Source organism: Vulpes lagopus, chromosome 11, assembly GCF_018345385.1.
Source record: "Vulpes lagopus strain Blue_001 chromosome 11, ASM1834538v1, whole genome shotgun sequence".
In the NCBI taxonomy this organism is placed as follows: Eukaryota; Metazoa; Chordata; class Mammalia; order Carnivora; family Canidae; genus Vulpes; species Vulpes lagopus.
In genome coordinates, this window is record NC_054834.1 from 83,596,708 (window position 1) to 83,611,475 (window position 14,768).

The 14,768-nt window shown below is 34.5% G+C and overlaps 1 protein-coding gene across 10 annotated transcripts in view; it reads right to left on the minus strand.

The window, feature by feature from the left end:
• The window catches only part of CCDC148 (coiled-coil domain containing 148), a 279,432-nt gene that overhangs the window by 212,173 nt on the left and 52,491 nt on the right, over positions 1-14,768 (minus strand). For 4 of the 10 annotated variants that reach the window (XR_005990690.1, XR_005990691.1, XM_041774267.1 and 1 more), the window contains exons 1-3: positions 7,730-7,832; positions 6,155-6,217; positions 4,710-4,831 (exon numbers count right to left, since the gene is read on the minus strand). The exons of 1 other annotated variant lie outside the window; for it this stretch is intronic. Coding sequence is in view for 5 of the 9 variants with exons in the window: in XM_041774267.1 (XP_041630201.1) it covers positions 4,710-4,831; positions 6,155-6,217; positions 7,730-7,784 (240 nt within the window). In the remaining 4 variants the exon portion in view is untranslated. Of the gene's footprint in view, positions 1-4,702; positions 4,832-5,983; positions 6,218-7,729; positions 7,833-14,768 lie in introns of those variants that run through there. 5 more of the 10 variants (XM_041774272.1, XM_041774268.1, XM_041774270.1 and 2 more) reach the window with 4 other exon arrangements.

A 14,768-nucleotide genomic window follows, 5' to 3' on the forward strand; every position in this document is an offset into this window, starting at 1 on the left:
TCTTTATCAATAGATTTCTAGGTGATTCCAATTCATTTTGCTAGGCAATAAGCCATATGAAATCAATATTGAAGGTGCATGATGATTTATGCAGAATACTGGTGAATTAAAAATAGCAAAAATAATAAATTCATTAAGGAATCAGAAACTAGAGGTTTTCTATGTGGTTTATTGTGATGATCCAAGATGATAAGACTCTAAATAGACATCTTGATATGCCGTGAAGGCCCTTTGGGCCAGATGACCCATCTTTAAATATTGGCAACAGTAACTAGTGGACCACTTGAGTGTTGGTTACTATGTACATACATTTGTCAAGATTCACTGAGATATATACTTAAGATCTGTGCACTTAACTATGTGTGAGTCATACTTCAATAAAGGTAAAAGAACAGTTAAATACATAAAGAACTGTTAACCTAAATAAAAAAAAAAAAAACCCAACTACGCTAAGATGCAATTCCTCATCTATCAGGCTAACAAAACCTCAGATGTGTTACAAAACACTCTGTGAGGCTATAGGGAAACATATTCTTTCTTATGTTGCTGGTGGGAATGCAAAGTGGTACAGCCTCCCACAGAGGGGAATCTGGAGGTGTATAGCAAAATTTCATATGGATTTACCCTCTGACCTAGCAACCTTACTCACAGAAATCTATCTGAACACTATACCAACAAAAGTATAAAAAATAAATGAACAAAACTATTCACTGCAGCACTACCTGTAATGGAAAAAGACTGTAGTACAAAATTCCATCAATAAGTGATCCTGCCAAAATAAATTGAACCTGAATCTGACCAAGTTTCCAGATATAACTACCAATTTACTAGAAATACAAGAGACAGAAAAACATGTTAAATGACACCACCAGGATGTAGTCAGCAAAATCCAGAATGTTAGAAAGTAAAGAAGACAAACAATACAATTTCTTCAAAAAATAAATTATACAAACACAAGAAGATAGGAGATCTAAAAAAATAAAAATTAATTGTAATCATGGAAATTTAACACACTGGATCTTTGAAATTAAGAAATTATTAGTATTCTAATGGTAATGGTATTGTAGGATGTGGGGTGGGGCTGTTTAGCCCTAAACTTTTAGAGATACATGCTGAAATATTTATGGTTAAATATGATGCCAGGGCACCTGGGTGGCTCAGTGGTTGAGCATCTGCCTTTGGCTCAGTTGTGATCCCATGGTCCTAGGATGGAGTTCCACATCAGGCTCCCCACAGGGAGCCTGCTTCTCCCTCTGCCTGTGTCTCTGACTCCCTCTGTATCTCTCATGAATATATAAATAAAATCTTTAAAAAATATATTATCATGCCTGATATTTGCTTCAAAACAACCTGGCACAGGGGAAAGTTGTGGTAGAGAGTATAGAGATATAGAGAAAACAATAGCCAAGAGCTGATCATAGTCAAGGCTGGATAAATTACATAGTGATTAACCATTCACTCTAATTTTGCATGTGCTTACAATTTCCCATAATGTTTTATAAAAAAGAATTAGTAGACAGATACTTAAACACCAAGAAATATTCATTTTTGGTAAGCAAAGCAATTCAAAAAAATAATTATAAAGATCTCTTTAATGCTTAAATTAGAAATGAAGACTTAACATATACCAAAAACTGGTCTGTTTCTGGCCCAAATCTACTATTTGGCTTCAGGTTCAATCTGAGCCTGTGAAAGACTAGATCATTCTATGTTCACATCAGTGTCTTCTTTAGTAGCCCAGAACTTGTGCATGATTGGTGACATTGACACATCTGATCAATATAACAATATCAGTAATAGAAACTAGGCAAGTCATCTGAATTTACTGTTAATTAATAATTATTAGAAGAAATTAATAATCATTATTAATTAAATGTTATTAATTATTAATAATTAAATGTTAACATTCTATCATTCAGTTTAAGTATGCTTACATTTAATATTACCAGGGTATACTGCTGTAATAATTAACAATGATTGTTAAAGCTGTTAATTTCCTGTGCTCTTTAATTAGGAAAAAAAAAGTAGGAAATGAACTGATCTTTAATACAAATATTGAAAGAATGTATGAACTATATAGCATTAAGAAGAAAATATATTTTTCATGAGCCAATGCATATTTTATAAAAATAAAAACAATATAAGAGTAACAAAGATGATATTATAATCATAATCCTAGTTAGTGTAGATTGATTGAGATATATATATATATATATATATATATCAGCATTCATAACATTAAAAAAAATAAACTTTAAGAATTATATTTCAATTCCATTTAAGCCACAAATCTTTCAAGGAAAAGTCTTATTTGGAAATTGTTCACATTTTCTAAGAGTCAATTAAGAGCAAAATGTCAACTTGCCATCTTTAAATGAGAAGGAAAGGTCAAAAGTCATGTAAAACAACATTCCCAATACATCTCTCTTAATCCAGCTATACTAAAAAATGAAAACTATAGAAGGAAAGAAGAAAGTATTAGAAAATGATGAGGTATCCGGGACACATTTTGTTCTCACTAACCAAAATTCAAAACAACATATACTATAAAAATGCTTTAGCAGGACAATTCTTCATCATTATGAATCTATGGAGACTAAAAATGGAAGCAAAAAGCTTATCGAAATGATTGCTACAGACTGTGAGCCATTTTCGGTAGTTGAAGACAAGGGATTTTTTTAGATTTGCCAAGCTATAAATCCCAGGTACAGTTATTTCCAGAAAGTATGTAACTAAAAAGCTTCTTCCTGAATTATATTCTATGAACAAAAAAGTTACTGATGTTATTTAAAATATCAGTTGAAAGAGATCATCTGTTTAATCTCACAAATACATAACACATGAACCAGAGAAGCAATCTAGTAGCAGACAAGGCTGAGAAATTACTGCCCTTGTACTTAATATCAAAAAATGAAAGCCACATCAATAATTAAAAATTTTAAACATATTTATTCTTTGATAGTGATTCTATTACCATAGAGAAATTCACTGTGACCAAGCACTGATTTTTGATACTCAACTATTCCACATTCAGCCAAAAAAAATTTTTTTTTGGTATACGATTGATGGATAAACAGATATAGAGATGATATTTAAGATATATGTGTACTTATATAAATATATATGTACATATTTCAATACTGACAGGGTATAGAGAAAGTGTCTGTGGTGGTATCTTTATTAGAATAACACTTTGGGAAAGAACTTTTTAAAAAATGCATATTTTTTGGCCCAAACATTCCAATCATGGGAATTTATCCTATGTATGATTTCCAATAGTGTAAAATTGGAGACAATCCAAATATCCAAAAATCAGGATGTGATAAGGCATGTATCTTTTTCTATTTGAAGTACTCATCACGCTTGCTTTTGCTTAATTTTTATCAGCCTTGAGATCCCAATTCCAATGTCATTGCCTCAAAAAAGCCTTCCCACTCAACTAGGATCAAATCCTGTTAGTATACATCAGACAGCATATCTATTATTTGATAAACACTGACTTTCCTCCTCCTCCTCTCCTGCAAACAATATATGCCATGAAGCTAGGGAATGCATTTTGCTCACTATTGTATCATCTAGCCATGTGATAAATATTTATTGATGAGAGTAATTAAATATTATATAATAAATATCAGAAAGACTATGTGGTAAATTGTTAGGGAGAAAGTACACAGGATTTCATGTCTATGTTTATCATGTTTATCATAGGAGAAAATAAAATATGTGTGTATATGTTTATGTCTCTAAATATGTATGTGTGCATATATATGATATACATACAATGGGTCATAATAGAAGTCAGAAATATGAAAATAGTTTCATTAGGATAATAATTATGTAAGTGATTTTCCCATAAAATTTCTTTCGATGTTCTGAAAATACCAAATTCTTTCAAAGTCATATCTGAACAGAATAAATAATGCCCTTTATAAGAGGTCTCCTTAGTTTGAGGGGATATATCTTATTGATAGACAGTCATTTATTTAGAATAGGTACAAAATGTGCTTTGGAATCATGTTTGCCTTTTTAAAAAGATATTAATCATAAAAAAGCATGCAAAACTAATGCAACACAAAAATATTAAATGGAAGTGAAAATTTGTAAACTACCTAATATGTCACTTTGCCAAATCAGATTTTTAATGCAACGGAGCAATGATAATGTTGTTTGTAAGATGCACAAAGAGAGAAACATATTGCATGAGTAATACTAAATCATCATTGGTCCTAAAATACTGTGCACAATCACAAATAAACCCCTTTCAAATTTAGTCCAGGTTCACCTTTTCTGAGATCAAGGCAAAAAAAGAGAATTGTAGAAAAAAAAGGCACCTGAGGGCATATTTATATCATATTGCAAAAGGAGCCTTAAATCAGATGATAATCCATGGCTGGCATTTATTTGCAATTCTTATTTTTCAGAGTAAGTTAGAAATTGCTGAATGTTAATAAAATAGCTATCTTTCTAAAAATAAAGACCTCAGGATTGTTAGGACCATTAACTGAGGAATGCATATAAACTATAGAGTACAGTGTCCCATAGCACTCAATAAACATTAGCTGCTATTCACTATTAATAATAGTGAATAGTGGAAGATTCTAAAAACTATTTAGAATGTCATTTAATTTCACATTTACATTGTAAACATCATTTTACTTTCTGGAAACACAATTTTCCAAAACTAGAAAACACACATACATACTTCTAACCTTAGGCTCTATAGAGGCAGATGCTAATTTTTTTGCTTCTGTTAATGCATGCAACTGTTGATAGTCTACTGGTTTATACTTGATGCTTCTCATTCCATTTTTCATTCGGAACACCAGATTATCTGTTTTTCATCAAAAACAGAAAATGACAAAAAATAGCATCATATTATTGGAAGTCTAAATATAGTTATGGCAACATTTTGACTGCAGGTCTTATTTTTAAATATTTTTAAGCAAAACCAAGAAATAATATTACAACATTCATATTATATTTGAACCTCTAGCTCTAGAAACTTTAAAAATAATTACCTCTATATACCTTGCATAAAATGACTTCTAACAGAACATAAAGGGAATATTTCCATTTAAGTAAGTATATTGAGAATTTCAGAAAATTATAATGCCAAGATAGAAAGCGTGACCATTCTTTTTATTTAAAAAGTTTTAGGCATCAACCGTGAATATTTAAGTATCATCTTATTATAAATTATATTAAGTAGATTTTTAAGTCATAGTTGTATTTCTTTTTTTAAGATTTTTATTTATTTATTCATGAGAGACACAGAGAGAGGCAGAGACACAGGCAGAGAGAGAAGCAGGCTCCATGCAGGGAGCCTGACCTGGGACTCCATCCAGGGTCTCCAGGACCACACCCTGGGCTGAAGGTGGCGCTAAACCGCTGAGCCACCTGGGCTGCCTCATAGTTGTATTTCTAACAGAAAAATTGAAAATATTTCAATTAAACTTGAAAAAAGGTTGAAACTCAGAGCTAAAAAACTTAATAGGTCAAATAAGAATAAAATGATATAAAATGATCAGGTAAGCATTGTCCATTCAAATACATAAAATGTCCTAGTTTAGTATGATATTCACTGTTCTGATCAAGTAAAACATAAGTAGAAGGTACTCAAAGACCAAGTAGATTAAGTATAATAATCTGAGTAATTCAAGCAAAAAAAAAAAAATTTGCCCCAATTATACGAATACTTATTCTGTACCATATAAAGTAATTGAGACTAAGTATATCATGGATCACATAACCCTGGGTGGCGCAGCGGTTTGGCGCCTGCCCTTGGCCCAGGGCGCGATCCTGGAGACCCGGGATCGAATCCCACATCGGGCTCCCGGTGCATGGAGCCTGCTTCTCCCTCTGCCTGTGTCTCTGCCTCTCTCTCTCTCTGTGTGTGACTATCATAAAAAAAAAAAAAAATTAAAAAAAAAAAAGTAGACTCCAAATGATTGAGGACAAGCACAGTAAAGGAAAGTATGGTTACCTTGACCACTATTGAAGAAGATTAAAGCATGCATTGTAGGGCAACTGGAGACATCTTCAGTATGACCAAACAATGAGCTTTCCAATAAAATTTTGAAAATCAACATTCCAACTTTACATCATGCATAATCCACAATAAGTCATAGAACACATTTGGAAGTAGGAAAAATACCTAAAATATCGTTTTTCTGAACTGCCATGAATGGTTGGTCTCTTTTATTCAAGTCCTCCATATCTGTCAAAAAAAAAAAAAAAAAAAGACAGCTAAAATTTCACACTGTTATTTTCCAAATGTTTTTAAAGATGTGTTAGTCATTGTGTTTTTTTAAAACAAAGCTCAGGACTGAGTGCCATAACTCTTTGTATCTACTAAAATTTGCTTCTCTGAGTTTTAGAAGCTTCCTTCCATTAGTTTTTTCCCTCAATGCTTTTCCTGTTCTTGGTGTCTCCTTCCAACCTCTGAAATTTTAATCTCCTTTTCTTGGATTGTATCAGTGACTGATAAATATTTTGTGATTTAAAAATTGTGTAAGTTTTATCTTGAGTTCCTAGGAGGAAAAAAACTACATAAATTAAAGAATAAAGTCAAGTAACTCACTACTACCATTAAACCAATCAGCCTTTGTGGCTGACTTCTAGAAAGCACTCAACACACAGCTGCCACTTCTTTCAGAGCTGGACTCAGTTTCAGAGAGTAGACTTGTCCTAAGGGGCAGCCTATACCCAATGACTAAGCAAGGAGGGACTATAAGTCCTACCAGTTTGGGCCCAATGTGGGTCATTCTGATGGACAATATTTCATCCAAAGCTCCCTGCGGGGTTGATCCAGACTTTGTTGGACCTGCATTGAAACTGACTTTTTCATCTGCTCAATCCTGCTTCTTCCTTCTTCCTTTCATGGGTATGGATCTCTAATGAATTTCCACCCCAAGCTCTATCTCAGTATCTCCTTCCTGAGAACCCAACCTGCAGTAGCACCAAACTAAATTAACATATTTTTAGGGTGCCTCCAGGGCAACAGATTGGTCAAGTGGTGCTTTAAGTAACTGTAACATTTTTCATAAATTTCTGTTCCATATCCACTAGGTTGAACTACTCATGTCTAGTGACTTTTGCAGTAGCTTAAGTCTTCTTAAAGGGAAGAGAAAGCACAAGTTCATGACTTTTGGAAACTCTCTCTCATCCCATTCCTTCCCTCCCATGATAATTTATATCTGTCTTCACATCTGCATGTTACTGACTCAAAGTCTGTCTTCCTCCACAGATTGGTGGCCTATGTGTGTCTTACTTCTGATTGCATTCCCAGTGCCTAGCACAAGTAGTAAATGTTCAATAAATATTATTTGATAAAATGGGTAAAAGGTAGCTGAAGATAGCTTGATGTGTTCTAGCCTCGAGAAGGGCTGCAATACCAATTCCTTAGTCTGTACTACAGCTTCCCTCTCCCAACAATAAATTTTCACTTTTCAAAAGTCTGACTTAATTTTGTAGTCTACAGACAGAAATGGCAAATTTACATGCCTTAGAAGGTCATCAGGTCAATGAAAGAGTTACAAGGTACACAACCACAGGGAATGCAGAAATGAGATGAAATGAAAAATTAAAGAGCATTTCATGCCCACAGATAATCAAATACATTTTTTTTCTTTTTATTAATAAAGATATTCCACAAATAAAGCAAGTATCTAAAACAAATGGTTGCTACATTCAGCAGCCAGTTCATGAGTTCTGGCCGACTGAGTCTTACCTCTAGTTCTCATCTCCATTCCCACCTGGAATTTGTCTGAGCTTGCTGTCTCCATCTTGGAGAGACCTTGTCAGTTCCCTCATTGATTACCTTTAGGTTTTCCTCAGATTTAGGATTCATTTTGGGGGAATTTAGTTTGCAAGACTGAGGCCCTGAAACAAAGTGGGGTTTTGCAGACTTCCTTTAGGTTACCTTGGTCTAACATTGCTTAGATTTTCAGATTTTCTGAGGAAAGTCAGGACGTCCACACAACATTTCTCACTATTTCTACATGATTCAAATAAGAAACTTATAATAGAATACATTCTGGAAATCAAAATTGCAAACAAAAACTACTCTGTCTTCATGAACTTGAAATCTAGTTTGGTTGCAACTCTATAGAAGACCAAGCAAAAACACTTCTTGACCTAAATTTTTTAATATTTATATATAAGTCATAAATAGTTACACTTATCTTTCAGGGATGTTGAGGATCCCTGAACTAAATAATTGTTAAACTGAAATAGTATAAAATTGACAATTGTAGTTTTCTAATATCAGAGAATTAGATAGGCATTAGATTTAGAATCTGAAAAGTTCACATATAATTTAGTCTAACTTCTCATTTTAACATATAAGATGATTGCAGCCCAGAAAAATGACCAAGATCACAGAAAACTTCAAGTCCAAAATCTCATATTAATAATACAAAAATCTCTGAAAATGAAGATGTATATCATAAGCAATATAGTGGCCAAATCCAATCTGAGCTGAAATCATTTGGCAGCAAATTTGACCCAAATCAAAGTTCATTTTATTTAATGTGGACATTCATACATTTGTCCAAAAATGTTAATGTGTTTAATTTTGGGGTGCTACCCAGATATCATCAGTTTTAAGTAATGTAGGGCATATGCTCTATATCACATTTTTAAAAAAAATCTGAAAAATCAAAACTACATCTGGCACCACAGCCTTCTGATAAGATATTATGAAACTGTACTAAAACAAACAATCCCTGATTCCCAAACAAGCATATGTCATCTAGGCCATTTCAATTTTATGCTTACTAGTGAACTTCAAAGTGGCTACTTCAGCCTAGAGTTAAAACGCTTTTGGCTGAGTAATGGCTATTTGAACAGAATTTTCCATGTTAAATAATTTTAAAGCACTCAGTTCTAAAAATTATTCCATGTTCACATTATGTGACATTTTAGAAATCGCTTATGAGTATTATCAAAATGTTAGACCTTTTAGATCTACTCAATTACTGAAAATATTTTAAAATAATATATTTTTATGAGAAGTTTCTTATGGTTTAGGAAGACTGTTTTGATATATAATGTAACGATAACTTTGCAGTAGCTAGAGGATTGGATAAAGATTTTAATATAAAGTTAATTTTTACAGATTCGATAGAGAATCTAAACTTAAAAAGCTACATGACCTCAACTGGTCTCTATGGGGTAGTTAAGCAAGAAGGACTTCTCTAGAGATGAGAAAAAATAGCAAAGAGATCATTTATATAACAAGGCAATCTTTTTACAGTGATAAAATTTGTATTATTCTCTTTCCTAAGAAAATCTCTTTTAATACACCAAGGAAGACAATGTCAGTTGTACTTAGGCTTAGAATTGTACAGCACATAGCTGGTTTGTTAGCTCTAAACTGCCTGACTGTGTAGACATGTACATTAGCCAATCACCCTATGAAGGGAAGTTTTCAGAAGTGTCAGGAGTTTTGCTAGGTCAATATTGGTGAGAACAACACCAATATGAAAAAATATCTTGGGTGTAACATCTTATTATAACCTTTTTTCATATGAAAGATCTCCTTTCAAATGTGACTTCAAATACTACAAAGTCTGATTTAAGCAATACTTTTCTAATATGCAGTATTCTCTTTTTAATTCTAAGTAGAATGGTGCCTATTACTTCCATTGTGAAGAATTATACATTGTTGTTGGCATAAGGTAAAAATATTGTCCTGGAAAAATTAATGGAACCAAAGCAAACCTATTAAAGTTTAACAAAAATAAAGTGTTCAGTTACATAATAAATATTTCACAACCAATTCAAACATAATGGGGGAAGCTCTCACTCAAAAGAGCAACTACAACAGAACAAACAAAAACAAAATATCTGGGAATAAACTGTACAAGAAATGAGTAGAACTCATACCCTAAAAAAAAACACAAAAGTTTGCTAAAGGAAACAAGACTTAAATAAAGAAAATCAATTCTGATTCTGTGGACCAAATATTTAACAGTGGCAATTTGGGGATAGTAGGATTATGGTTGGTTTTGATTTAGAAATTCTGTTCAAACAAAAAGAGAAAAAATATTTTTTACAGGAAAAAAAATACATTTAAAAAAATACTAAGCAGAGGCAATAATTATTTCACTATATATTAGGGGAAATGATGCCACAGTTTCCATATTTTACGAGTCAGAAAAGAAACTGGATTTCATGACACCAAGAATCCTTTAAGATGTGAACTTGTATATATAATTTTCCACACTAATATTGAACTTACTTATTTCTCCTCTTCTATTAAAAAACAGGATATGCTAAATACATTTGTAGAATTTTGTAGAATTTGAAAATGTTACCATTAAAATATTAACAAGTTCGTTTTTTTTGTTTTTTTTTTTAATTTTATTTTGTTTTTATTTATGATAGTCACAGAGAGAGAGAGAGGCAGAGGGAGAAGCTGGCTCCATGCACCGGAGCCCAATGTGGGATTCGATCCCGGGTCTCCAGGATCGCGCCCTGGGCCAAAGGCAGGTGCCAAACCGCTGCACCACCCAGGGATCCCTAACAAGTTCGTTTTTTAATGCTATATGTGGAATAAATATATTAAACTATCCTTTCAATTATAAAAGTACTGGTTAAATAATATGAAACTGTATAGAAAAATATAAGGTAAAAATTAAAATTTCCAGCCCCACTTTAACCCTAATACTCTAAATTTTTTAGCCCTGGCAGTCATTTTCAATGTTTTATTGTATATTCTTTCAAAGATTTTCTATGCACATGAAAGTACATGTGTATATTTTGGACATGCTTAAACTGGACACTTTGTCAACCTTCTTCTGACACCATCTGGGAATCCAGTTCCTCATCCTATACACCTGGAGGCTTGTCTGCTTCCTCCTGGTCCCTTTAACTTCTAACTTCTCCATCAGTAGAAGAGCATCATGAAATTCAGCCCCTCCAAATCTTTTGTTTAGATTTTTGCAGTAGCATTTTATCTGTTCTTTGGCCCTGGCTGCCATCACGCAAGTGCCTGAATGAGCGATGTCTCAAAAACCCAAATATTTCTAATCCCCCAAATGTTTTCTCATGGCCTTCCAGGATGAGGTTCAAACTCTGCATACCAGGACCTTTTATTTTTTTAAAGATTTTATTTATTTATTCATAAGAGAGACAGAGAGAGAGGCAGAGACACAGGCAGAGGTAGAAGCAGGCTCCATGCAGGGAGTCTGATATGGGACTTGATCCCAGGACTCCAGGGTCATGCTGAAGGCAGGTGCTAAACCACTGAGCCACTCAGAGATCCCCACTAGGACCTTTTAAATCTAGCTCTTCTCTTTTAGCCCAGCCCCTTCCTTACCCATTACCCATTACCCCACATGCGCGTTACACTCCAGCATTCCTAAACCATTTGCAGATCTCAGAATACACACAGCACATCTGCTATGGTAGGCAGAACAACGGCCTACCAAAGATGTCCTCATTCTAATCCTCAGAACCTGTGAATAAACGTTATGTGGCTAAAGAGAATTAAGGTTGTAGCTAATTGGCTAACTTTAGCTATGGAAATTACCCATGTGGGCCCAATGTAATCATAAGAGTCCTGGAAAGAGAAGGCAGGAGTGTCATAGAGAAGGAGATGGGAGTAAAAGCAGAGGTCAGAGAGAAGATAGTTTTGAAGATGCTATTCTGCTAGCTTTGAAGATAGGGGCCAGACTCAAAGAATGTAGGCAATTCCAAAAAGCTGGAAAGGGCAAGGAAATGGATTCTCCTGTAGAACCTCCAGAAGGCATGCAGCCCTGCTGGAACCTTGATTTATTTATTTTTATTTTATTTTATTTATTTTTTTGGAACCTTGATTTAAACCCAATGAGACCTACTATGGATCTATGACCTCCAAAATTATAAGATAATAAATTTACGTTGCTGAAGCCATGAAATTTGTGGTAATTTGTTATTTAGCAATAGGAAATTGACAGTGCTCTTTCATACCTCCCTACCTTTGCATATGCTGTTACCTATGGTTGGAATGCCTTTCTCAACTCCTGCCTCTCTGGCTAATGCCTACATACTTTTCAGTCTCGTTTTAAGCGTCTTACTAGAGTTTCTCTTAATCCAGGTACAGATTATTTGAATCCTTTCTTGTGCTACAACTATACTTTTGTATATCCCTGCTGATGCAATTATTCCTTTGTTTAGTGTTAGTGGAACATCTATAACAGATCAGACTAAGGAATATGGATTTATTCAGGCTCTGCAGAGAGACCTGCCCTGAGTATCTCATCTTTAGTAGCCCCCTTAATCCCTAGTCACTCTTTATCCCTCAACCTAATCATTTCCCTTCATAGCACTTCTCACTACATAGCATTATGCTATGGACTCGTTCATTTATTTGCTTATTGTTCACATCTACAACTAGGATGTATGCTCTAGAAAAGCAAGTCCTTTAGCTGATTATCTCTATTTCTCTTGAGTGCCTAAGATAGTGTGTGTTATATACTAGACATTCAACAGATATTTGCTGAAAAAGCACCAGGTGATTGCATTACAGGTCATGTCCAGGCCCTAGGCATGGTACTATTAGAGGCAAACTTATAGTTTCCCTTCCTCTTTCCCAATTTTTAAAATCTAGGCTTGCTTGTAGGAGATGAAAATTATTATCAAAAACAAACTCCAAATCAAAATGGGCAGTGCACTGAGGCATATGCCAATAAGTAAGAAAGGAGAAACACCCCCACTTGACCTTGGTGAGTTTCAGCACTGACAGTAATGTAAGTTCCTGTTAATTACAGTTGGAGGTGCCCCTTGACCAGCTATTCAGCTGCCAGTCACAGCACATAACACATCTGTATCATCTTACCTCTTCAAGAGTTTGAGGATAAGAAGGACATTTCTTGCATAGTACACACAGATTACCTGGCTTTATCTCCAATATATATTGTTCAATGAAAAAAGCAAGTTGCACCATGATACCGTTACATAAACATGCAAAGACACCAAAAAAATGTTATGCATATTACACACACACTCCCCCATACATGCATCCTACAAAGAACAAAAGTTTAAAGGATATACAAATAGATCGAACTAGGGAGGATACTGCAACTGGAGGTTAGTTTTTTTTTTTTTTTTAATTTTTTATTTATTTATGATAGTCACAGAGAGAGAGAGAGAGAGGCAGAGGCACAGGCAGAGGGAGAAGCAGGCTCCATGCACCGGGAGCCTGATGTGGGATTCGATCCCGGGTCTCCAGGATCACGCCCTGGGCCAAAGGCAGGCGCCAAACCGCTGCACCACCCAGGGATCCCTGGAGGTTAGTTTTAAAGGAGACTCTATCTGTAATAAAATCTTGGCTTTTTTACAAAGAGAATGTATATATGTATACTTATGTAAATAAAAACAGCAAACATTACCTCCCAAAGGCCTTATTTCTAAATAATTATATTATCTATTGTAGAATAAATACAATTATATTTGAGTTTATAAGGGATTATCCAGTAGGTTCTGTTGGTGAGAGCCCCACAGCCTACTAACCCGACCACGCCCATTTCTGAACCTCCTAAACTTGGACTACTCCCAAAGGACCTTTATCCTCCCAAGTTGTGACAACCCTGTGAAGCGAGGCCTGAAATACCCAGTTAACTTTATCTTTAGTTTTGAATATAATCTTTTTTTTTTTTTTTTGAGAGCGAGAATGAGAGTGAATATGCATGAGCAGGGGGTAGGGAGGGGCAGAGGGAGAGGGAGAGAGAGAATCTGAAGGTCCAGCATGGAGCCTGAGGTAGGGCTTAATCTCAGGACCCTGAGATCATGACCTGAGCTGAAACCAAGAGTTGGATGCTTAACCAACTGAGCCACCCAGGTGCCCCAATCAAATAATTTTTATACAAATTTGTTGTGTCTTATACAAGAAATTTCTTCTGACATCTTCTTTAACTAAATGATTCAAAACACAATATTTTAAAATTTTTCTTAATGGTCACAAATGCACTGTTCATTCTTTTGATTGTAATTTTGTTCACTAAAGGAAAACTATTAACATCAAGGCCACAAGCAAGGTTAGAGAGTTCAACAACTAAATCGAACTTTTCACTATCCCACTATGACTGCTGAGGAAATTCTATCACCTTCATTTTAAAACTATGGCAGACATAACTAGGTGTCAATATCTATTCTCCCTTTTTTCCTTCCTAGCAGAATCCAATTTTTTTCAGGATTAAAAGACTGGCCTTCCTTGATATCCCTGAGACTCAAAGTGACCATGTGACACAGTTCCAGCCAATGTGACCTAAGCAGAGGTCTTCTGGGAATTTGAGTACAAGATTTGTTTTTTTCATATGAGCACTGGCCCTTTTTCCCTGTTCTTCCTCATTTCTTCTTACCTGGAAATGTGGATGTGAAACTGGACATGGAGAGGCCATCTGTGACTATGTAGTGAGTATTAGGATGAAAGATATATACTAAGTATCGCACAGAAGAAAGCCAAAGGGAGCTCAGCACACTGATGATATCAAGAATCTGCTATACTAGCTGTGGACTACTTCTTTCTGGGCTTGTTATGAGAGAAATAAACCTCAAGCTTCTACAAGCAGTTTCTGTAACTTTCAGTCAAACAAAATTCCCAATTGATACACAATGGGAAAATATGAAGCACCCAGAAAGTTTTGATGCTTTTCCACATAAAGCAGAATAAAAATTCTTCTAGAAAAGAACCCATCAATACAGCACAGGATAAAATACTAGAAAATATTATTGTGGTTGCTTTTCAATAGTAGTATGAGAAAATCACAGCTAGAAAAATTTTC